This window comes from Polyodon spathula, chromosome 2 (genome assembly GCF_017654505.1).
Source record: "Polyodon spathula isolate WHYD16114869_AA chromosome 2, ASM1765450v1, whole genome shotgun sequence".
NCBI classification, from domain to species: domain Eukaryota; kingdom Metazoa; phylum Chordata; class Actinopteri; order Acipenseriformes; family Polyodontidae; genus Polyodon; species Polyodon spathula.
Genome location: NC_054535.1, coordinates 33,823,359 through 33,850,445, shown reverse-complemented (window position 1 = coordinate 33,850,445; position 27,087 = coordinate 33,823,359). Strand labels below are relative to the sequence as shown.

The following is a 27,087-nucleotide window of genomic DNA, read 5'->3' as shown; positions in this document are numbered from 1 at the left end:
TGATATTGTGCAATACGTGTGTATATGAGAACAGTACAATATTAATGCTTTGATTTAATTGTTCTGTATATTTTAGTTTGTGGTGTGCAGTACAAAATAAATAAAAAAAAAAAAAAACAGTAATTCTAAGTGAAATTGTCTATGTATTGGCAGCTAAGGCATGCACAGTTAGACTGTAAAAATGGGGAGACTGTAAACCACTGGGATATGACATTATAAATCAGAGTTGCATTGTAAAATTCTTAAGGAAACATTGTGGTACTGAAGCTAAAAAGGCAAATTAATTTTTAAACCTGAGGTTTACTTTATAAAGACATTCTGAAGATATCTGCAGACTACTTGATATTACTAACATCTTAGAACATTATGCTTCCTGAACTGAATACATTTAAAACTACAAACATGCTGCTAATTATAGAACAGATATTTTTAGTACTGAAATTGACTCACTGCTTCCACCACTGGGATATGACGCATCAGAGGCTGTGTTGTCGAATCAAACACAGAAAAAGGGAGACTGTGACCCCTTTGCCACTAGACTTTCCTCAATAAATTTCTTACTCTGGACATTAATTATCCAGCGCTTCAAGGGAATTAAAATACTGTAGTCAACCTGCCTGAAAAAATAAATAACTCAGACACCCCCAAAGTCTTTAATGGATCACCATGGCATACTGTACTATATCAAATTGTGTTTCTTCCAGACTGAAAAACAAATACCGTACTGTATATTGCAGTTGTGTTGAAGAAACTAATTATTGGGGTAAAATGAGTACCACACTTCCACCACCCAGTTGTTCTGCAGTGTTCATTCAGCACATGGATACCACTGCAACTTGTAGGATTTTTTTCTGAAGAGGAGGCAATATGGCTGATCCATTTAGAGATGCCAAGATATTTAGTAAGTAAACATCATTTTAGAATCATTGTTAGGGTAATTAAAATGAAATCCAACATTGCCCCACCCCATTTGAACATGCAAGGAAGTCAATGCATCATTTGGTTAGCAAGGGGCTTAACAACCACAAAATAAACAGTTCAAAATAAACCAGCAACATGGCATCATCAGTGGTACAGTTGTTTTTTTTTTTTTTCTTTGGTACACGAGAGATATGGAATGACTTCTTTAAGATGCAAGAAGGATAAAAATATTGTTGTTTTATGTTGTTGTCGTTCATGTTAAGACTACAAATATATGCTCCATTATTTGATGTAGTTCTGATATTGCACAAACTGTTGTCTGGAATTTTATTCTGACTCAATAAAGACATTTCTAGCTGGAAATATTGAGTGTGAGGTTGTTTCATTTTTAAGTTTTGTTTTTGCAGTTACAGATGTGACAAACTTTCCCATGCTCTTTGGGGTTTGGAGCACAGCCATTTGATTGTGAATTCTGTATTTCAAAATGCATCACGTAGCCTATTACATTTGACAGTGATATACTGATATATCAACATCAGTTAACCATCATACTGTTTCAGTACTTTCTTATCTTTTAAACCCAAATACCATGTATATATGTGTGTGCGTGTGCGTGTGCGTGTGCGTATATATATTACAATAGGCATGCTTAAAATGTAATTCGTCCTGCAAAGCTAAATATTTTCATAAGCCGATCTATGAAATTTTGTCTGGAAGAACCATTTTTGCTTTTAGACCTGAATAGGCATGTTTTCTTTCTTTTGACTTGGTACAATTCATTTCTGGATGGGTCAAACAGGTAACATGCCACATAACAGATTAACACCGAGGGAAAAAAAAAAGTGTACCAACACTAAACTCAATGAAAAACAACAGGCTGTATTTATTAATGACAGGCTAAAACACAATGTGCATACTGTGCAAAAACTGCAAAGGTCAGACGTTTCGGTCAAACATTGACCAACACCATGACAACAAACGTGCTGCATATATTGACTTTATTAAAGAATGCCAAATGCCCTTGGGTAACTGAGTTTTGGGACTGTATAACTTAGCAAAGCTTTGCCTTACACTTCCAATCAATTCAGTGGATGCAGAACATGCAGTCTCAATGCATGGGCAAGTCTGCACACCACAGAGACAGAGAATGTCAGCAGCAACTGCTGGGGTATGTTGCATGCTTGTCTTTAACAAATGACAGCACTCTGTTTTAGTAAGGAAGCAAGCACCACTACTTTTAAGCTTTTATAGTGCTCTGACATATTATTTACTTAGGTGTATTTAATGTTTAAACAGGTCTGAGAAATGGCCTCACAATCATAATTATATTCCATAACCTACCTGGGAAAAAAATGTAAATTCTCTGCAATTTAAGTAGACCCCTAATTATAGAGCTTAAATTACCCCCCACCCCCATCGACCTTTTTCTTACCGGTTATTTGTTGATAGAAATAACAATTGAAAAATTTACTTTTCATATTCATAATTTATCACACATAAGTAAGGCTATGATTCTGTCACAGCCATCATGGAAATTGTGAATTTGAATAGTCAGTGAAATCTTGGAAATGGATGTAAAAACACATTTGATTAGGCGTTTCCTTTATTTCCTTTACAAAATGCAGTATGTCATGCACTAAAAATACAAATCTACTAGTATCTGCAAATTGTTTTGTTGTGTATGCACGCCGAATTTAAATGTAGCTCTGTAGGTCAGCGAATGAGATAGCTAAGCGAGCAATCATGTAAAAGGGGGGCAGCTAAAATACAAAAAAAATAAATGTGAGAGCTGTTTTCTGTGAAGGCAGAAGAACAAATGCATTGGAGAACATAAGTTTATCGACTTACAGAGGCTTTCTTTAAAACATGCCGTTTCAGAATCGTGGAAAACTCTAAATATTTACTATTTACTCGCAGCTGTTTTTACTGTGCAAAGTGGTCGCAGATGTTGTTTATACATAGGGTGACCAGATGTCCCGGTTTTCCATCAAAAATCCTGGTGTCCCGACATTTTGCTCAACAACTTTAAAAAGTCCTGGTTTTTGGCCACTTCCTGTAGCACGACAAATTCAAAATACCTTTTGTCAAAATAACGTAAACAAATGCTGTTAGTTTATGGCACCTGCAGTTAAAACTAAATAAAATAAAAAGCAAGGTACTAGGGTAATTAAGAACATTATTTTTATAAAGTGATTACAGACATACGAGCCTATTCCTCAGTTTGCCATGCGATTTCATTTAGTTTATTTATTCAATATGAATCTACAATTAATAGGGTAATAGGTGTGTAATAGGGTAATTTCGTAGATGTTCAGTTCTGGCAGGCTTTAGCCCGGACACTAGGCAGAGCAGTGAGAGGTTGCAAGCACATCAACAATGTCAAGAGAGTCTGGCACAGTGATGAAAGAAAGAAAGAAAGAAAGAAAAAGAAAGAAAGAAAGAAAGAAAGAAAGAAAGAAAGAAGCCAAAATGTAATGTATTTTTAATGATTTAATGTATTATTATGATGACTATGATGATGGTGATGATTATTATTATTATTATTATTAATTATTAAATGTATGCATATATATATATATATATATATATATATATATATATATATATATATATATATATATATATATATATATATATATATATAATATATATATAACACAATATGGCAAGTTAAACTAATTAGCCACAAATTATACACCTGGGAGTGTACTGAAATTAGGTAACTGCTTAAAAATAAAATACTAAGAGTGAGAGAATGGCTATTTAAATAACCATTAAAATAGCCTATATTTAAATGGTTTAATTAGTCTTATCAATTATTTAACAATGTGTCCCGGTTTCGAGCTTTGAAAATCTGGTCACCCTATTTATACTTTAAATACAGATTGCATTCACGAAATTGGATAAATGGACATTAAAATAGATGTACCGAGTATGTACCTCCTATACAAGAGGTTTTAAAAAAAATAAAATCAAAAAGCGAGGTCGTTGCTACATCCATCCTCTCAACCAACAGAGAACCCGAAAGGGAGAATTTCAAACATTAATTGGAGAGATGCGGGTATGTGACAGTGAGAGATATTTTATAAGGACAGGAGAAAGGTTAACAATCTGTTAAGGCTGGAAGCTTTTCTAAAAAAGACACACGTCGCAAGACTGCAGATGACAAATTCCGACTTGTCACACAGACCCTCGTCACTGATCAGAAAATTATATCTGCCTGAAGTATGTACCATAAGTTTTGTACTCGAAAGTAACATTTAAACTTGTCAGTAGTCGAAAGCAATAGTCTTTGTATTACTGGTTTCGGTGTACTGTTTGAAAGCTGTTGTGTGTGTTGATGTAGCTAAACCTACATTATTTGGTGACCTTTCTGTGAATTCTTGTTTTTGTTTTATGCCACAACTCGCCCGTGAAATGTAGAAAAATTACTGTGCCAAAAATCATAGCCTTACACATAAGCAACAGCCCCCCTGTCAAAACCCACGTCTCATGTCTCCACAGTAATTGCTGCCATTAGTTACCTGTTAATTACAGTCTTTTAAAAGCACACCACTTGCTCGATCATTATTTGGCATCTCATGCGTAGGTGGCAAAAATGAACAGCAGCATTAATCTAATCTGCAGAGGAACACTGCTGTTTAGGATATTAGGTTTTTGGGGGAGTGAAAGGAGAGATTTGGATGAATTAAATGAAGAATTAAGCTTGCACTGCCTTCAACAGCAAAAGCCCTTTCATGTAAAAAATGGCTCAATTTCATCTTTTTCAAAAGGTTTAAATATTGTACAGCTATGGCCAAAAGTATATCGAATTAACTAATTTGGCTTCATAAAGTAGAATGAAACCTGCTGAATAATGATGCGTTGACATATTGAACTACATACCGCTTTGTAGTTTTCCATATACTAAATGACAAATGGAAAAATGTGACATTTAACACTGCACTATCATTCTGTTTCCCTTCTCCCTTTCCTCTCTAAAACACTCGAGCGACCGGTACATAGCCAGCTCTCTGCTATCCTGTCAAAACATTCTCTGCTCGACCCCCTCCAATCAGTTGACATCCCCCAAGGCTCAGTTCAGGGACCCCTCCTGTTTTCTCACTACACCTGCTCCCTGAGTCCCCTCATCTCTTCCAATGGCTTCTCATATAATTTCTATGCTGGTGATACCCAGATCTTCCTCTCCTTTCCCCACTCTGACTCCCACATCTCCTCCCATATCTACCTCTCTCTCGGCCATCTCCTCCTGGATGCACTCACATTTTAAACTCAACCTCTCCAAATCAGACCTCCTTTTCTTCCCTCACTGTTCCTCCCCCACACTGATCTCTCTACCTCTATTCCTCTTGAATACACCACTTTCTCTCCCTCCTCATCCACCAAGAACCTCTGTGTCACCCTCGACCCCTCCCTCTCCTACTCTCAGCACTTCTCTTCTCTGGCACACTGCTGTCGCTTTTTCCTCAGCAACATACACAGAATTTGCCACTTCCTCATGACTACTCCACAGAGCTCCTAGTTCAGGCCGTGGTACTGTCCTGCCTTGGCTACTGCAACTCCCTCCTGGCTGGCCTCCCTGTTCCGCTATCCTTCCGCTCCAGCTCATCCAAAACTGCTGCTCGCCATGTCTTTTCCCATCCTTGTTTCTCCCACTCTACTTCAATGGCTCCCTTTGCCATGTGCATCCAATTTAAACCTCTTGTACTCGCCTATCGGTGGCTCATTCCTTCTGCCCCCTCCCGTCTCCAGACTATTATTTCTCGCCCTCTCCACTCCTCTGCCACCGGCAGATTAGCTGTATCCTCCCCTCCACTCCCCCCACCTGCAGAGCCCGCTATTTCTCCACCCTTGCCCCTCAGTGGTGGAACGACCTGCCCACGGATATCAGGACTGCTCAGTCCCTGACAACCTTCTGGTGCCTCCTCAAAACACACCTGTTCAGACAGCATCAGTAAGCCTCACAACTCTCTCGACTATACTGGACTATATGGCACGTAACCATATCAGTACTTGCACTTAAGTGTTCCACACTTTCCTATATTCTACTACTGCTCTCAAGCATAATTATACATTCTGTATCTTGTACTTGATTTATCTCTTAAAGGTAACCGTATTCATGTTTTTTTGTAATTGCTCTTATTTTATGTCGTTCTTTTGCATAATTTATTCTTATAACCAAATACTTTTAAGTTTACTGCTCTTAGTCCAAATCGCTCTCAAACGTAATTATTTGCTGTATTTTTTAAAATATTTTCTCTTATTTGAAATTGCTCCTATGTACTACTCATTTTATTGTATTTTATAACTGCTTTTATCTGTAATGTGATATTTTGTAACAACTGTAAGTTGCCCTGGATAAGGGGGTCTAAGAAATACATAATAATAATAATAATAATAAATAATAATAATAATAATAATAATAATAATAATAATAATAATAATAATCCTAACATTCAAGGTGATGCAAAACTCAAGCTTTTGGCCATAGCTGTACACTAAACCTCCTCCATCAAGAACATCCATCCCCAGCAGGGGAAAATGAATGAAATTAAAATGTATTGGTTTTCCCAGCCTTGATTTCCCAGCCAAATGGAGACATTCACCATTTCTAACAGTATGCAGTCTGCAGACAAGCACTGCAACCAGGCAGAACAGCTAATAATATTTTGAATTACATTGGCCACAGGGCAATCTTTTACAACAACATAAGAAAGTCTGGGGTTTTCAGTTTGGTCTCTATAATGTTCCTGGTATTGCAGCTGGTTTAAAAAAAAAAATTAAAAAAATGTGGAACTGCATCAAACCTTTCAAGTATAGTAGCACATTGTTTTAACTTTAAACTGCTGGATAGGATGGGGTATTATTAACAGTGACTGCTAAATGTCCCTGTATTTCATTTAAATTTCAGAAACTTATTTTCTGGGGTAGAACAAACATCCCACCCAGTCATTCTGCGTTAGCAATAGTAAATGTGTAACATGTGGGGTGCCACTTCTGTTATGAAGGGAATAATTATCTACTCAGCAAATCCTAGTCATTTATCATTCCCAGAAAATGGGTGACAAATGCCCCCCCTCCTATATATATATATCTATATATAAATAAAGTTGTGTGTATATATATATATATATATAATACAGTAACTAATGTAATATTTAGACTAATATATATTAGTCTAAATGTTACATTAGTTACTGCCTTAAATTAGAGCAAAAAAGGCTTGCGTGGCTCCAAACCAAAAGTGAATAAACTGTTCCACTTAGCTGTCCAAAGAACACGTGATGTCTAGGCAGTAAGAATAAAGGAGCTCCCACTTTTACCTGGGCCTGTAAAAACAACCCTTCCCAAAGTGATGTGCCAGGCCACTGAGTAGACATGTCAACCTGCAGCACTGCGCAAACACAAAGCCTCCATGTCTATTCAGGCCTTGTCAAAACCTGAGTCTACTCGCCTTTCTCTGTTTGAGATCATACTCTTATATGCAATTGAACAGAATTATTCTCACCCTTACCATTTTATTTATTATTATTATTTTTTTTTTTAGACAATGTAAGATGACCTATTTACCACACTTAAATTGGTGTAACTAATGATCAAAGAGGTCTGGGGTTGCTTTGAAAAACAACATTGACAACAGCCCTGCTAAAATGTGTTTCTTTTTCATTACATTTTTCATTTGAGATGAACTGCATCCTGGATAATACTTCTGAGTAAGTGACATCTCTTTGGGCTGGAAAACGTATGGTACATATTATAAAGTGAGGACTGCTTCATTTGGATTCCACTAGGAAATAACATTTGAATTCCCACCAGAACCAGTGCTCCAGAAGCCATGAGCACTTTCAATATAGACTGGACATACTTTTGTGCTAACCTATTAACTGTAACTTTACTTTAAACTACTATACACAAACTTGGTATTACAATAAAAACAAAAACAACAATTACTCTTATTTGCTTTATTGACCACAAACAATATGGCTGTGAATTAAATAAACATATTTATGATGCATACACACAATACAGTAGTCTCTGGCTAAGAGCACACCCCTCAGCACACCTTAGGCGAAGTGATCACTTAGGAGGTGTTACTATACACGCAGACTACAGTGTGTGTGTGTGCGTGTGAGTATACAAATATATATATATATATATAAGAAGCGATAATATTGTATTCCTTATTGATCGCCTTGCTATAGCAATACAGTCGACAACTCTTTATCAGGACGCCTCAAGAGAAGTAAAACTATCCCGAATAAGCATCTGTCCCAATTAAACGAGAGGCACTTGAGACCACCTTAGGTCAAAAGAAGAAAAAAAAATCACATCACATTATAATTAACTGTTAAATACAGAATTTAAAATATAAATCCTTTCTTTTTTAATCCTAAACAAAATTAAATCACTTTTTTTTTTTTTTTTTTTTACTTCTACATGAAATGAAAAAGAATGAAATTACATCTTATCACAAGGCGAGACACCTGCTATGTTGACACACCAACTTTCTTTGCAACAGCAGCCTGAGAAACCACAGGAGACACCACCTCCTTCAAGTATTTAACATGGGTTACGCAAAAGTCACAGCGTAATCATGTACTCCCTACAATGCGCTACACGAACCTGTCTTGCTCTGAAAAACGATATTTATTCATCATTTGAAAATACTGTATCCCAATTAAACAAAGTGACGTCCCAATTAAACAACATAAATAACATTGGGAAGAACCGTCTCTCAGAGTTGTATCCCATTTTAGCAGAAATCCCGATTATCAGTATCCCAACTAGGCACTGCCAACTATATAAAGCATCCCGACTCTCTCCAGACACAGAGAGACACATGATGCCGGATTGACTTGTAGCTCTTCAAAAACGTGAATGTGCAAATTACGCTGTGAGACTTGACATGTGAAGTTTAGCCACTTGTCTCTAAATATCTATTATATAGATTTAGCTTCCAAAAATTCAGGTGCCAGGTAGGTAAATGAGTGGTTTCTACTAACTGAAAAGCCAGACTTATTGGTCACGTGTTTCTGGCAAGTCCCAGGCAGGCTATAAGCTGTCCTGTCATTTCTATGATCCATTTTCTAGCTACGGTATGAAGTATATTCACAGCTGACCATTGAGATGCCTGGATCCAATGAAGTACAAGATGCTCATGCAAACTCAAGCAGCAGCACACAAATCCGATGAACCCCTGGCACCAATTCAATCGGATATGACAGATGGTATTGTACACATACATATCAACAATTGTGGATAGATTTAGCCTACTTGTAGGGAGAGCGAGTGAGAAATAGCAACAAAGATTTGTTCTTGAAGTGGCAGTATCTGCCTAAAGATTTGCCAAGCTCACTTAAGGGTTTTTACTTTAATTACCAATCAATGAAAAATATACAGTATATAAAGAATTATATGTTAAAACGTCAACCCTTTTTTTTCCTTCCCTCCTTCCTGTAAACTGATATCAACAAAGTAGACTCGCAGGAGGATTATGACAAACAAAATCCAATAGACTTTTCCACCCACACGCCAAATGCAGCCACATTCTGCAGGGAACGGACACCCGTTGCCAATAGGTCATACTAAAATATCAGCATGCACTGAGGGTATTTCAATTACAAACAGGTCAAACATTAAGGTATTTAAATCAATGTGATTGAAATGAACAGTACAGGGCTGACTTCTCAAATTCCACAGAGTTATTTTGAAAGCTTCCAAAAATAACCTGTTTGTTTCTATGTGGCATCTTAGTGTTACTAAATCTCCTGATGTTAAATCTTTGCACAGCTAATTATGCCTTTGATGGTAATCAAGTCTGGTGCCAGGATGTCTAAGCTGACCAGACGGAAGAGCTATTATTATTATTATTATTTCAGATGCAGGGAGTCTTGTTTCCCTTGTATCCCTCTGCACCTGTAGCAAAAGTTTTTATTTTTGGATTTTTTATGGTATTCGACAACATATTAACCTGTTGAGGGAAAGATGCTGGATATTGTGGACTATGGGCCCTGGAGAAACTCTTGCAAATTATCACCAGATCAGGGTAACATCTGATTTGAGTCCAAAGGTAGTAGTGTGATTCTACATGATAAAGGATGACAAGTAGTGAAAGAAGAAATATGGTATATATCGTCAAGATTTTAGTCACTCAGCTAAGGATGACAGAATGACTCTAGGTGTAAAACTGATCCCTGAAGAAAAATGACACACCTCATATTATATAAAGGGTGGCATTCTATAGCAGAGGACAAGCTGTGGTCGATGCTGCTTGGTAAAAAATAAAAAAAATATCCTGTTAAGGACACATAAAACATAAAGATATAGATATCCCTAGAATACTGTAGTTATTCCACAAACGATGATAGCTGGATAACCCACAAACCAACAAAGGAGTTAAGAAAATTGTTCATGTATTTTCATTAATTAAATAACCACAGCACTCCATGACTGTTCATGGAATATTATTTTTATGAAACAAATACAATGTATTGAAAATAAATGTTTAAACCTAAATTAAAACAACTGAATGCGGAAAATTACTTTTCATAGATCAAGCGTCTGCTTAGCAACATGGCATCATTTTCACCCAGTCATTCAGATGTTGGAGTTTAACAAATGCAAGGTAAATATATAAGATGTTACTCAGCAGTGTAGAATATGAAAAAGTAATGTAACGCTAGGTCTCTCAAAACTTGTTGTATAACAGCAGATAACCACTGGGAGTTTTATGCAATTCTGTGCGACCATAAATGTATAATATTATCCTATGTCAACATGTGTTGAATCCTGAGCTTCAAAATATGTTAATTCTTCAGGCAGGCCACCACTGTGATGCACCCAAGCAGAAAACAGTTCTCGTCGGACCCTGACCTGCTTTCTTTAAAACTGAAATGTAACGTAAGTAGATCTGTATTTACATCAAATGCACGATTCGTCTTGGTGTGTAAATGCTGTGACACAGACCCTCCCAAAAAAGATAAAGATATCTATCTATCTATCTATCTATCTGTATAATTCTGCTGCTATTGTATATATTATCTGCTGGATTTTCTGGTAAACTAACAAAAACACTGACCCATTAACCTCACTGTGTGGTCCAGTGGTTAAAGATATGGGCTTGTAACCAGGAGGTTCCCCGGTTCAAATCCCACCTCAGCCACTAGCTTGTCTAACTCTGAGCAGGTCACTTAACTGCCTTGGCTCCGTCTTTTGGGTGAGATGTTGTAAGTGACTCTGCAAATGATGCCAAGTTCACACACTAGTCTTGAATTTTGTAAAGCGCTTTGTGATAGTGGTCCACTATGAAAGGCGCTACATAAAAATAGATTATTATTATTATTATTATTATTATTATTATTATTATTATTATTATTATTATTATTATTATTATTATATTATTATTATTATTCCTAATGCTTTTGCACTTTACTGCCTAGGACTGAAGCTTTTTTTATGTCTGTGATCCATATTGCATCATTTTGTGTTATATCTTCCAACAGATGTTTGAATGTTAATTAAAATGATCATTAACAACAGTGAGATTTAATTATCACGCAAATGTGATTTCTGTTGTACAAAGCAATAAAGGCATACACAGTTTAACAAGCCTCATGCCCAGCTGTGATCAGCAAAGAAAAAAAAAAAGCCTGCATAAAGTGCTCAGATAAGTTATCTAATTCAGTTTGGAGACACTTCCTCCTTGTTATTGATTGGGATATTGAAAATAAAGTAAAAAAGTTAGGAAATATCATCTTGTAATTAACAGGTTCCTACAATGTTGTGTACGGTGTACTCACCTATTTCAAACTTTGCATATGATTCATACCAAATTAGCTTTATGCTGGGCTTGTTTTTATCTGAATCTCTCTTAGGGAGCTCAAAGCAACCCACAAACACAAATGAATGAGTTTCAACGGGGCTGACGGACCACCCTGTAGTGTATAAACTATCCTTTAGGAGTGCAGAAAATACAAACCAGGTTCACAGCACTGTATTGGTGCATAACCGTAGAACTGTATAAAAACAATATAGGCTGTGTAATTACCACAGACAGATAACACGGATAACGTTTCTCATATTTTTATATGGCAGCTCCACAATCGGAAGAATATATATTTTTTTCTCCATAATGAAATATAAAGTGCAACACCAATCACATTGAATATAACAGCTTTTTTTTAGAATGCAATTCTCAAGTCTATAAACCATAAAAGTGCCTAAGTTTGGTCTGGAAAATTAATGGTTACCACGCACAGGCATGACGGAAAATACCGCACAGTGACTGCATCTGTACTTGTCACCTTCTTTTTAAAAGAAATTGTGCAAACTCCATGGCCAAACATGTATTTAAAAAAATAAAACCGTGCTCAGTTCTTCTCAGTGCTGTGAAAGAGCCGGCTGGAAATATACCCTACGCGCTCCACTCCAGCAAATTGGCAATTCAACATTTACCTAACAGACAAATCTGAAAAACATTATCGTTCAGCAATTTAAGCTGAAAAAATAAATCTGGGTTTTCACAAAATAAATATTTATTTTGCCAGCTAAATCTGAAGCTAAATGAGCCCCTGCCCACTGAAGTGTTTGATTTGGCATTGTGTGCTGCAGAGCTGCTCTTACACTCCGAGAGCCAATGTCTCCACTTGTTTAAAAAAAAAAAAAAAAAAAAAAACTTTTGGCATCCCCATACATGGAACCTGCCATTTGGGCTCTGTTCACTGCAGTTTCACTGGCACTTGCCACTTCAAACAGCATTACCTCCGGTTCTACAAGTCTAGCGTGATAGTCAATGCACTCCCCACACTTTGCGCACCACAGCGCTAGAGTATAAACGTGCAATGCATGGATATCAATACATTTGTTTGTCCTGCAACACCTCCCTAAACTTTCTGTACATTGCAGGTCAGCTGGTCTGATAAAAGTACAGTGACAAAGTGAACTTACCGATGTTTGGGTGCTTCAAAAGACGACAGATTCTAGCTTCTCTTTCCAACTTCTGGTGATCTGTGGGTAGGCAAAAACAATTTCAACATTATTGCAAGAACTACAAAGTTAAAATAAAAAATAATAATAAAAAAAATAACTACAAAAGAAATCAGCTCTTAGTCAGGAAAAACACTCACAGCAAATTAGCATCATTATCCAACAGTGCTTTTACCTTTTTATGGCAGTGCTTTTACCTTTTTATGGCTCTCAGAAGAGCCTGAGGTTCCTTTGAAAATCTCAAATTGTACTAACTTAGAACAAATGGGTAAATCAATTAAGAAAGGCTAACTGCACTCCTGTATGACAGAAGTGAGTCATTTAGAGTACAGTAAATTAAATACCGATCCTCTAGGAGTAAACATACCTAACTTTGGGAGGCTAAATGCAACTGATATACCCCTTGATGTTCTGTGTTTAGCTATGCTGACATTGTCAAAAAGCTGTCATTTAAAGTACAACATTAGGACATTAGTACAGTAACTGTGTTTTATGTCTTTGCTGCCACTAGCATAGTATTGCAAACAAAGTGCTGCATCTCAGCTACTTTACGTTAATATATTGAATTGCATACCACTTTGTAGTTTTCCATATACTTAACAAAAAACTGACAAAAATTGAAAAATGTCACATTTCGAAATCTAACATTATATACTGTCCTATTATGACTTCCGGTAGACTTAGGGGTTTTCATTTTGTAGTTTCTTTCATTATATTATGTTAAATAAAATATCTAAAATTATGTTCATGTAGTTTCAATCGTAAAATTCTAGGTAACGCAAAACTTTTGGCCAGAGCTGTAGTACCTCCGACACAGTACACTGTAAGGACATCAAAGTTCAGAAATGTATCTCTAATGCTAGCTTATTTGAAGCAAGAACAAGTGCTATCTCCAACACAAAAACATTAAGTGTCGTTCTGTGAATGATTTTAACTCTGATAGACTTATACAAAAAGTTCTTGTTAATTATACAAATGTGAACATACACATCAAAACAGGAAATTCAATTGAACACAATACACAAATCAATATAAACTAATTATAGAGTCTTAAGATCTGTGAAGAACACTTGCACACTTCGATGACAGAATGATTACAGCCGATCGAGAAAGACAAGGATTGTATTAATCCAATCCAATTGCCATGATTATTACGACAAATAATATATTGAACAGATACTATGGGCCCCATTTACAAAGCATTTACCATATGCAAAACATGATTACTGTGTGTAGTTCTATCCCAGTCCTATTTACTATTCCCATTTATGTGTGGGAAAACCAGGATTTAGCGGATGCAAAATGAAAGGGGCGGAACAGGGCCACTGCCTCATTTGCATTGAATTAATGATGCTTACATATGCAAAGCAGCGTGTTAAAACAGATAATGAGCTGCCACACATTCATGAGCTACTCATGATTTTTGTTTAGTAAAAAAAACAAAAAAAAAACAACATTAAATAGCCCAATAAATATGAGGCATATTAAAATAACATTAATGTACACATTATATTATGTATAAATATAGACATGTACAATAGGCTTAAACAGTACAGTAGTAAAATAAAATGAATACCTAGCAGGCCTTTTTTTTTTTTTTTTTTTTAGTCTATCCTACATGCAATACAGTACAAAACAAACCATGCTGATGCGTTGTAGGCTTTAAGTTGTTGTAGGACATGTAGATAATAAAATATTATTTTAAATTGAAACTAAATTATTTCAGCATATTTTATCTCTCTCATTTGTATCCCAGGCACCACTGTATATCATGTATTATGCATTTATCTGTATTTTAAGTATTATGGATTTTCTTGTATTTGTTGCATCTTGTAAAGCTCTTTATGATGGTGCTCCACTATGAAAGGTGCTATATAAAATAAAGATTGATCGATTTGACTCTACCAGGTGGAAATCAATGAAAAAAGTACAGGATTTATAGTGGAAAGTGACAGTTGGCTGGCAGAAGGACAGCTATCACTTGAGATGTGGTCTGCTGCCTCTGCTCAGGTTGGTAACTAAGATGAAAATGTTACTGTCAGTGAGGGAATTGATAAGAATACAAATAACAGGATAAGTAATAAAACGCTGTTTTAACCCTTTCTCTTGAAACTTGTGCAACCAATAAAGTAATCTGCACTCATGAAATAAGAGCTGTTAGCAGTAGCATTTAGACAAAGCATCCACAATCACCCTTCACAATGCATTGATTCATTATGTTTTTGCATATTGTTGTGTTTGATGTAAGGTGTAAAATCATAAAAAACGCATATTCAATGGTTTAGAATGTGACTGCTAAATTGCTGTATTTGCGACAGAACAGTATTTGCATACCACGTTTTTATTTCCCTTACACATGTATATATACACTGCAGAAAAAAATGCAATTGTCTATTTCCCAGAAATCAATAAATATCTTTACTACTTCTTCTACAGTGCCAAACATGAAACTATTACTTTTCTAGCACATTGCAAACATTCCTTAACTGCTCCCCCCCCCAAAAAAAACTTTTTTGTTCCCATATGCACTCCAAATTTATAAGTGTAATATGGGTTGACTGATTCAGCATGCACTGATTTTGTAGATTACAGTAAATATGACAGGCAGTTTATAGGCCGCTGATGCGAGGACAAGACCCATTTCTGAACTCATCCAGGGAATTAGTGCATACTTTGCTTCCAACATGGACTGGCCTGGATTTCTCAGTGCTTTTCTGTTCCTGCTTTCGCACGGTGAGACAGAAGGCAACGCAGGGTGATTATGACACATTCCGCTCAAAATAGACAGACGGCAGAAATAAAGGACCATGAAATATGTAGGGATACAGCCCTAACAGTACTGGAACCCAGCCAGAAAGGAAGATTTTCTTGCTCAGTGGCAGGCAAATCTAACATTTATTCTGAAATGGAAATGAAAATGATGTACTGTAGTGTACAGCATTCGGTTTGCTGCTCAGAAATCTCAAAATATTCTAAAACTTTAACTAAAGAGTTAATAGCTTCAAATGACAGCTTGTTACTGTTTCTTTACTGAAGCATGATGTTTGCTATCCTTCTAATTGCATTTACAGTACAACGCAGCATATCCGACCCCCTGTGGACTGGGGTATAGGTGGATATGTAAAAAAGTTGGATTTGCGAACATCTATAGAAAAAGCATTTACACATCCATAAATAGGTTAGTGAACAAAAACAGCACATAAACTGCTTTTAAAATGGGGAAATGCTTTGCTTTCAAATAAGCAAACGAGATTAATTAGGCTACAAATAAACAGTATTGCTATACGGTTTGCTATAAGACATTGCAATGCTAAGCTTTTTTTTTTTTTTTTTTTTTTAATACAAAACTAAAACAGTAAATGTACAGTAACCTCTTTAACTCTAGAAGTTCCTGCCTCCTGGTTCTGCTTTCTTAATATCTCTGTCACAGTACTTTTCTTGATATTGCCAACAGCCAATAAGCAGTTCGGTTTGAATATTGCTTCAGCTATTTTAAACAAAGGGCCGGTAAGCATTGAATTTATGAAGCTTGATTTGTTTAATTCAAATACATTTAAAAGCTATAATAACACGCTGCCAATATCTGGAAGCGTGCATTCCATCACATAAACACATTGCACAAAAAAAAGCTTTCTCGACTGGTGTACTGAAACATCACTGCTATACGCAGCTGACTGACACACGCACACAGCCCGCCTCTCTTAAAGGGGAACGCACCAAAAGGCTGATTGCTGTAATGCTTTCTTTCTGTTTCCATCGCAGAAGCTGCATTTGCTGCCAATGCCATTACTCTCGTAGCCTACTTTTAATATTTATTTATTTATTTATTTAGCGAGGCGGCTAATTGATCAGGGCGGTTATGTGACGGTCATATATTCGACGTTCGATTGTACTTATTTTTGATTAATCTGTCTGAGAGACTTTGGCCTTTGTTTAAAAGATGCTATTCAGTTCTAGTTGCCAGTCATACATATTTTTGTGTTAGAAAGAGCCATCATTTCCAAGCTAACACCGTGTGGATCAAGTTTTCTTTTGTATTGCTGACAATAAAGTTTGTTTTCCCCAGATGGAGCTGATGCTTACTAACATAAAGACATTTTGGCGACTACAGCAAAAAAAAAATAAAAAAAATGTGAAAATGTAACTTGAAGTGAATGTATTTAAAGTCCTTAAGTCTTTTTGTTTAGGAAAATGTAACAAACTCAACATCCTGCTTTTTAATTAATTAATGAAAAGGATAAAGCAATTACAGAATATTACATACATGAAATTAAGAGGTACATGCAATACTACTTTTATTCATAATCTCATCTCATTAACTTACTCCAACAGTTTGATGTTCATTTTGATTGTCCTTTCCATATAACAAACCCCTTGATGTAATAAACAAAAGGCTTGGGCCGCAACAGGTTCATTATAGTGATGGTGTGCTGTACATGGCAAGACAGACCCCAGATGATACAACACTTGCTGTCTGTAGCTAATTATGGCAAATGCAGACATAAGAATTCATAAGGTGGAAAATGAGATTAGTAAAACAAATTAAAGGCAACCATTTCGGTTGCTGCTCCCACTATTTTTTTTTTACGGCATCAGCATTCTAATTACAGTAGAATATACATTTGCAAAGAAAATTACCCAATGGATTTGCCTGCAAAGATCACTTTAAAGCACAGGGATATGAAGTTCTAATTATTTCACTGCTTATGAGAAATTAATTTTATCAGTGCACTGATATAGCAGCATATCTGGTGCACAGCTGCCAAGCACAAACGTGGTTTAAAGTGTTCCTTTTTTATTTGCCGTCTAATACAATTGAGAAACCTTCCAATAAAAAAAAGAAGAAAAATCACCTTTGAGGAACAGAAGAATTGCCTCTTAATATTGCAACTTTACATACTGCATACGCTTGACTGCTTTATAAAAATGAGACATTGGAATCTTAGATGTATTAATACATGTTACTGCTCGATGACAGGAATTTACTTTTGAAAAGGGAACGTGCAGAAAAGTTAAAGCACAAAAATCCCCCCTAGGGAGGATGAAAAAATTAACAGCTTTTTCAAAAACATTTCAGTGCCACAGTTAGGCACAGGCAAAATAATGAGCGCTGCTAAATGTAACAGGTCTCTCACAGCTGCTCGGAAAGATAAATGCCTAAACTGTTCGTTTTTTTTTTTTTTCTGTATCTAATGTCCTGCACTATTAAAATCACTGAATGCACTGTGATGTTCATATCAACCAATGAGGAAATGAAGTTGTATAGGTTAAGTGAATGTGGGAGTCCATGACAATAGAAAAAGCAAGCTGCACCCATACTTACAGTACAGCTTGTTTAATTACTGTATCTCTTCCCTAAGCAGTAAAATAAAACAACAAAGGCTATCATTTCTCCCAGCACCCATCCACTGAGGATGCAAAACAGGGCATCATAGTGACATACTTGTTTTTCTCTCTAGTGAACAGAGGGTTATATTAAGCCTCAGACTAGCTCATATTCAATGTTTCAGGGCTAATCCTGCATTACATTCATGTCCAGCTGATCGATCCGAAGAAGCATGTTAAGTAGCCTTCAGCTTTCCTTGATTACAGTGAGAGAGGCTATGTGACACACTTCAAATGACCTCATAAAAACTGCCATGCCCCAAGTCAGGGACTCCACTGCCACACGTCACATATGATTGCTTCAAAATGTAGCGAGGTTCTGACAGTCATACTGTAATCAAGAGGGCATCTAGTGTAATCCACAGCACGTATGCATGGTTTTTGTTAATAAGAGGGTTTCAGTGTGGTAGGAATTAACTAGGATACCAAAAACTAATATTGTTAAGATATGATATATCACTTAATATTACAAAAAATGTAATATGTATCGAAATACAGTGGCTCTCAAAAGTATTCACCCCCATTTGGACTTTTCCACATTTTACTGTGTTACAACATGGAATAGGAGTTTTTGCCACTGATCAGAACAAAAAAGTCCACAATGTCAAAGTGAAAAATAAAATCTACAAATTGTTCTGAATTAATTACAAACACAAAACAGAAAATAACTGATTGCATAAGTATTCACCCCCTTGAGTCAATATTTGGTAGAGGCACCTTTGGCAGCAATTACAGCCATGAGTCTATTTGGATAAGTCTCTACCAGCTTTGCACCTCTGGACACTGCAATTTTTTCACATTCTTCTTTGCAAAATTGCTCAAGTTCCGTCAAGTTGGATGGGGACCTTCAGTGAACAGCAATTTTCAATTTCCACATATTCTCAATTGGACTGAGGTCTGGGCTTTGACTGGGCCACTCCAGGACATTGACCTTTTTGTTTGTATGTTTGGGGTCATTGTCCTGCTAGAAGATAAATCTTCTTCCAAGTCCCAGGTCTCTTGCAGACTTCATGCAGGTTTTCCTCCAGGATTTCTCTCTACTTTGCTGCATCCATTTTGCCCTCTATCTTCACAAGCTTTCCAGGCCCTGACGCAGAGAAGCATCCCCATAGCATGATGCTGCCACCACCATGCTTCACGGTAGGGATGGTGTTCTCAGGATGATGTGTGGTGTTAGGCTTGCGCCAAACATAGCGCTTAGCGTTGAGGCCAAAAAGCTCTATTTTTGTCTCATCAGAGCATAGAATCTTGTTCCACTTGGTCTCAGAGTCTCCCACATGCCTTCTGGCAAACTCTAGCCGAGATATGATGTGAGTTTTTTCAACAATGGTTTTCTTTTTGCCACTCTCCCATAAAGACCAGTTTTGTGAAGCACCCGGGCTATTGTTGTTGTATGCAGTGTCTCCCAGCTCAGTCGTGGAAGACTGTAACTCCTTTAGAGTTGCCATAGGCCTCTTGTGGCCTCCCTGACTTGTGTCCTTCTCGCCCGGATACTCCGTTTTTAAGGACGGCCTGTTCTAGACAGATGCACAGTTGTGCCATATTCTCTCCATTTCTTAATAATGGACGTTACTGTGCTCCAGGGGATATTCAATGCCTTGGAAATGTTCTTATATCCTACCCCTGATTGGTGCTTTTGAAGAACATTATTCCGATTTGCTTTGAATGTTTCTTCATCTTCATGGTGTAGTTTTTGTTAGGGAATGTACTAACCAACTGTGGGACCTCCCAGAGACAGGTGTATTTAACCTGAAATGATGTGAAACACCTTAATTGCACACAGGTGGACTCCATTCAACTAATGATGTGACTTCTAAAGACAACTGCTTGCACCAGAGCTTATTTAGGTGTGTCATAGCAAAGGGGGTGAATACTTATGCAATCAATTATATGCTGTTTTATATTTGCAATTAACTTAGAACAATTTGTAGATTTTGTTTTTCACTTTGACATTATGGACTTATTGTGTTGATCAGTGGCAAAAACTCCTAATTAAATCCATTTTGATTCCATGTTGTAACACAGTAAAATGTGGAAAAGTCCAAGGGGGGTGAATACTTTTGAGTGCCACTGTAGAACAGATCTTGGATGCAGGGAGATCATTAAAATCTAAGTTTCTATATTCAGGTCAAATGTCTCTCCAGGAAAGACGTGCACAGTACAAAATAGAATAGCTGGACAGTAGGCACATAAGCATGGGGGAATTGGCCTAACAGACATATAGTATTAGATGAAACTTAACTATTCCAATATTCTTTTCAGCAAGGTTACAATTTAAAACAAAAACAAACAAACAAAAAAATCTCTACCATATTTAGCATAAACTGATAGGTTCTGGCTTGCAGTAGTGAAGTGGGAATTTACAAACTGTCATGCTTCACTCTTAGTGCTTGGTCCTTGCTTTTGGATCAAGGACATTTGCCTGTGTATATATACTGGAGCTCATCTCCATGTCCAATTTTGCCTAACAAATCAGTACTGTTCCTGTTGAGAACAAACAAGTTGTTAGACAAAAACATGGTAGTCAAAATTCTAAGTGCAGTACTAAATTTTTAGCCATTTCCTAATTGTTTAAACTAAACCCAGATATACTAAATTCATAAAGTAAATTACATTTTTGCTTTGATTTTACCGCAATACACAGCTTTAAAGAAATGTAAAATTTAACCCTTTACTTGTACGGTATCCAGTCGGTTCAGTACATCTCAGTATTTTTAAAAGCTCAGTCAATGCTAAGTTAAAAAGTTAACATGCTTGGCCAAAAGCAATCAACAACAGTCAGCAGATGTTTAGAAAAGAAAGGAACTAGTATTAGTACTGGCTTCTATTTCCATCACTGTGTCTGCATACATTTTCAAAACAAGCTCAATGTGGTGAATCAATTGTCAATGCTACTGTATGTTAAAGGCAACACTCAGCTGATATTACTTATAAAAAAAAAAAGAAAAGAAACAAACAGTTTTATTACTGGATTAAATGTCATATTTGAGTCTGTATATTGTGTGGAGAGCAAGCAAATGTTGGATTAAAAAAAATACTACATAAGTATTAACAGTGATGTGGTTCTATTTATTTATTTATTTGTAAATAAATGAAACAGAGAGGCTAACAAACACAATGCCTTCCTCTGCGTATGGTACAAAAAATGATAAACTTGATCCAATGCTTGCTTTATGAATACATGATAGAATCATGATTCTTTCAGGCTTTCTATAAATAGGAGTCTCTATGGCAATGTCTCATCTCTTTGTAACACCAGGCTCTAAACAGGCAATAAGCTGAATGACAGGGAAAGGACGAACATTTTATCCAAAGCCATATCTGGAGAAAAAGCTTTTGAAATCTATCAACCTTTTCAATTGCAAATTAATATTAGAGAAATAAAATTTTAAAAGAAAATGAAAGAGCTAAACAGAAAATTGGTTTAGCAATCAATCAATGCCTCTTTAAATTCCAGTAAGTGGCAATTACATATTAAAAATGTTTCAACTGGACTATGAATATATATAGTAAACAGTAGATGGATATCTAATTGGTGTAAAATGCCAAGTCAAATATGTTCTCTACCTACACTATGTATCTAGGTTTTAAGTGGTCAGTTCAGTACTACTGTACTGTTAGTCAATTCTAAAGAACAAAGGTAGAGAGCAAAGATGGTGGCCATGGAATTTGCTTTGAGTATTTGAAAATAAAAAAGCTCAAGTCATGCCGATAAGAAGTGATGGAAAATGTATCCGAGGGAAATAAACATTGTACTGCTTCAAACATTTGGGGAGATCCTAAAGTACATGTTTTCCCTCCCCCCCAAGTCAAACAGAATATTTTAGACAGAGTGGCACAGGAGAAACTAACGGTATGTACACCCAGGGTAAATAAAAGCCTCACCAGCCTCTGCCCCAGTTGAGTGCTGCATTTCATGCGAGGTGCTTTGTCATGACACTATAAAAAACCACACAGACTCAAATGGAGCAAATTAATTAGATTCCCACACGATACCTTAAAACTGCATACATTTGTCATAGCCTCACCGTATTGCTTACCACCACAATGATCACTTGACGATTTCATTAATGGCACACAAAATTAGAATACGTTGAAAAAACAAAAACAAAACACAATTTGATGTAAAGCTGGTACATTCATATCTCAGAGAAACTGGAGAGGAACAGGAAATTAAAGACATTCCTATCAATGACTTTCAAAATTTCAATCACTCAACACCCACAATTTGTGTTTTTAGGCACTTTTAACAAATCTGTCTCTGAAAATTTACAATCATCCGCCACCAACAGGAGCAACATAAATCTTTGGCAATTTAAAAAAAAAAAAAAAAAAAAAAAGTATTCCCCATTGAAACACATTTTCCTTAAATACATTATTTTTTGCAGTTCATTATCTGCCAAGTTTAATTCACCGTTACTGAATTATCAAAAAGAAAATTATATTTAAGATTCTTTAATATTGACGTAATTCACATTATTATTATTTATTAAATTCACTTGCAATCTGAACCTTAACACCTGTTTATTGTCTTTTTTTATTACAGACAATAATATCCATTTATTATAAAAAATAATAGATGGGCTTCAGTGAGTTAAAGGAAAATAATTCCATCTCAGGTTTCTGTGAAAGTTTATAAACTACTTGACCGAACGATCTCATAGTTTATGATGTCACAAACCCTAGATGGAAGTATTTTCCTTTAACTCACTGAAGCCCATCTATTATTTATATATATATATATATATATATATATATATATATATATATATATATATATATATATATATATATATATATATATATATATATACACACACACACACATACACAGTGCCTTGCAAAAGTATTCAGACCCCTGACCAATTCTCTCATATTACTGAATTACAAATGGTACACTGATTTTGGCCCATTCTTCTTGGCAGATTTGCTCCAGGTTGTTCAGGTTGGTTGGACGATGCTTGTGGACCGCAATTTTCAAATAATGCCACAGATTCTCAATGGGATTGAGATCAGGACTTTGACTGGGCCGCTGTAGGACATTCACCTTTTTGTTCTTGAGCCACTTCAGTGTTACTTTGGCCTTGTGCTTAGGATCATTGTCCTGCTGAAAAGTGAATTTCCTCCCAAGCTTCAGTTTTTTAGCGGACTGAAGCAGATTCTCTTGCAGTATTTTCCTGCATTTTGCTCCATCCTTTCTTCCTTTTATTGTAATAAGATGCCCAGTCCCTCCTGATGAGAAGCATCCCCACAGCATGATCTTGCCACTACCATACTTCACTGTAGGGATGGTGTGTCTTGAGGCATGGTCAGTGTTAGGTTTGCGCCACACATAGCGATTTGAGTTTTGGCCAAAAAGCTCTATCTTGGTCTCATCTGACCACAAAACCTTTTCCCACATTGCAGCTGGGTCACTCTTATGCTTTCTTGCAAACTCCAGACGTGCTTTCAGATGGTACTTTTTGAGTAACGGCTTCTTTCTTGCCACCTTCCCATACAGGCCAGTGTTATGCAGAGCTCTTGATATGGTTGACTGGTGCACCATTACTCCACTCCCAGCCACTGAACTCTGTAGCTCCTTCAAAGTGATTGTTGGCCTCTCTGTGGCTTCTCTCACAACTGTCCTTCTTGTTTGAACGCCAAGTTTTGAGGGACAGCCTTTTCTTGGCAGTGCCTGGGTGGTGTGATGCAGCTTCCACTTCCTGATTATTGATCCAACTGTGCTCACTGGGATATCCAAACACTTGGATATTATTTTGTACCCTTTCCCTAATCTATGCATTTGTATTACTTTATCTCTATATGTCTATATAATATAGTAGAATGCTCTTTGGTCTTAATTTTCCTTCAGATTCACAGCCTTACCAATGATCCTTCAACAGTGGGGCTTTTATCCAGAAAATGTGGCAGCAACTTTAATGGTTCACAGGTGGAGGCCAATGGTAAGGTAATTGTGTCCTCGTTAGGGCAATTTCTTTCATCGGTACAAACTAGGAGCTTCCACAGCACAGGGGTTGAATACTTATGCAAGCAAGATATTTCTGTTTTTTATTTTTCTTAAAAATATTTCCCAACATAAAACCAATGTCACCTTACAATAATTGAGTTTGAGTTTCAGTGTTTAAAAATAAAATATCAAACGGAACAAAATTTCAATGTACCATTTGCAATTCGGTAATATGAGAGAATTGGTCAGGGGTCTGAATAATTTTGCAAGGCACTGTATATATATCCACAGTTATATTCAAAAGTTTACATACCTCAATGGAAATTTAAAATTTCTAGAAATGTCTCTAAAAACAAAGTTTTGCTTTTGTGGATGAGGAAAGTTACAAGAAATAGATGTCTATTTATTTATTTTAGGATTTTTTTTTTGCAAAACTCAAAATTCAAAAATATTCATACCCTTTCATGCTATGATAGTATTGTCTACAAGGTGCTAGAAATTTCAATGTGATAATGCAGAACCTAATTCTACAAATGTCTAAAAAATGTTGGATTGCAGGTGAACAGTCATAGAAAGTATAAAAGGATGATGGCCTTTTAAAACATCAAAACACATCACAAAATAATGCAACATTAACCAAGGCACCGTAAACTACTTACATTAAAATGTGTGATGCACGTTAAATTACTTCCGGATTGGCTAGTCTGCGCAGTGAAGTAGACAGTATATAAATACTTCGATTTTGAGGTGGCTGATGATGGCATGGAATAGTAAAACAATATAACAAGACCTTGTTTACTCCATGGATATTAAGATACTAAGTAAGTTATTAATTTTCTTGTGTAAATATATGTTAGGGTCTAAATGTGTATGTTTCATATTGCAATTATTTTATAATAGTTTTCTGTATTTTGGAAGACTTCGATATTAATGACATCGATATACAATTTCCATATCGCTGCCTACCCCCAATATATGTATGTGTGTGTGTGTGTGTGTGTGTGTCTATCTATCTATCTATCTATCTATCTATCTATCTATCTATCTATCTATCTATCTATCTATCTATCTATCTATCTATCTATCTATCTATCTATCTATCTATCTATCTATCTATCTATCTATCTATCTATCTATCTATCTATCTATCTATCTATCTATCTCCTGGTGAGCAAGTCCGGGGCGGACTTGAGGTTGGCAGGGGAGAGTGTACCGTGCACAGGGAAGGCAGCAGCAGGGCTTGTAGGTAACGTAATCTCATACAAAGACATAAACCTCTCACACTTTAGTGCAAGAGGTCCCAGGTTCACGTTCACCCTCCGCCTATGTGTGGACTGCTGCGACCTGTGTGAGGCGCCTGCCTGCGTTAACAGCGATAGCTACAATATATATATACACATTCACACACAACCTTTTTTTTTTTTTTTTTTATATATATAAAAATACAATCTCACTGGGCATCAATAACAGCAGTTGACTTGCAATTTTACCAGAGGTGGCCAAACCGCGGCTCCTGTCCTGGTGAAATGCTGGGTGCCGCGCATTGCGGCTCAAATGAACTGAAGAAATAATAATAAACAAAATCGAAATGAAAAGAGAAAAAGTAAAAAATAACCACAACTTTACTTTTTTGTTCTCTGCATTCATTCATGTTTATTATTCTTTCTTCTTTCCCCTTCTCTCTCTCCAGTTTATTTGAGCCTGCATGTTCACTGCAAGGACATTTCTTCATTTGATGACCTTTGACCCGCACGCTGGCGCGAGTATTTCGATCACCTCAAGTGAAAGCCGGATGTGCAAGTGTAAGTGAATTTTATAACTTTGAATTAAGTGCTAGTTTAGTGGAGATAATGACATTGAGCAAACCACCCACGAGTAATTAAAAGTATGAGGCTTTAAGCCAGAATGGGAGGAAGTAAGCTTTCACTGAAAACAGTGTAAACCTCTGTGTGTCATCTGCAACCATGCGCTTACACACTAGTCTGTACAAGGCGAGCAACCTCAAATGTCATTATGAAACAAATCACAACACATTTTCATCTGTATATCCTCCTGGATCAGACTTGAGGAGAAACAAGCTAACTTCTTTAAAAACACACATTAGCAGTCAACAGATGCTGCTTTTGGCGTTTAATAAGAAGCTGATATAACGACTCAAGCAGGTTTTGTATGGAATATCGCTTGTATCAAACGTCCTTATTCAATGAATGATTTTTTTTTTTTTTTTTTAATAACATTGGCGCTAGACTAGGGAATGCATGTTTAAATGTAATATTGCAGATCTAAAATGTATATTATGTTACATTTTGTCATACTCAAAAGTAAATACATGCAGCAGTCATACAATTATTTTTTTAAACTGAGCATTCAGATCTTCTAGGGAAAAGCTTGTCAAAACTAAAATAAATAAATAAATAAATAAAAATAACCTTACAAACATGTGTCTTATGTGGCGTTTTTGGTGAAATCAGGGCAGTTATCATATTTTGCTTCATAATAACCAAATATATTTTATTTAAAGTGTATAATAGCATCATAAAAATAAACAATGGAAAAACACCATAGAATTACATTTAATGTTTACACTCTAGATCTACAGTACAATATTATGAACTTTAAGACTCCACAACGTTCTCCCTTGTTCTTGTGTATTTTGCTGCAATCAAGAGATAATAACTACTGTACTGCACAAAGTAAGTGCAAGATTCCAATGTTCGAGAGAATTTTAAAAAATGTTTAAAGCAACGCTAGTATTTAAAATTTCTTGAGTACAAACATTTCATATTTTACAGTAAGTTTCTTGTGGTTCTCAGCCATATGAACATTTTGGTATGCGGCTTGTGGGTCAA

The 27,087-nt window shown here is 36.2% G+C and overlaps 1 protein-coding gene across 6 annotated transcripts in view; it reads right to left on the bottom strand.

Moving 5' to 3' along the window:
• LOC121295509 (calcium/calmodulin-dependent protein kinase type II subunit delta) overlaps nt 1-27,087 on the bottom strand; it is a 132,178-nt gene that overhangs the window by 64,744 nt on the left and 40,347 nt on the right. For all 6 annotated transcript variants that reach the window (XM_041220229.1, XM_041220240.1, XM_041220211.1 and 3 more), the window contains exon 3: nt 12,868-12,927. In XM_041220229.1, coding sequence (XP_041076163.1) covers nt 12,868-12,927 — 60 coding nt within the window. The remainder of the gene's footprint in view (nt 1-12,867; nt 12,928-27,087) is intronic.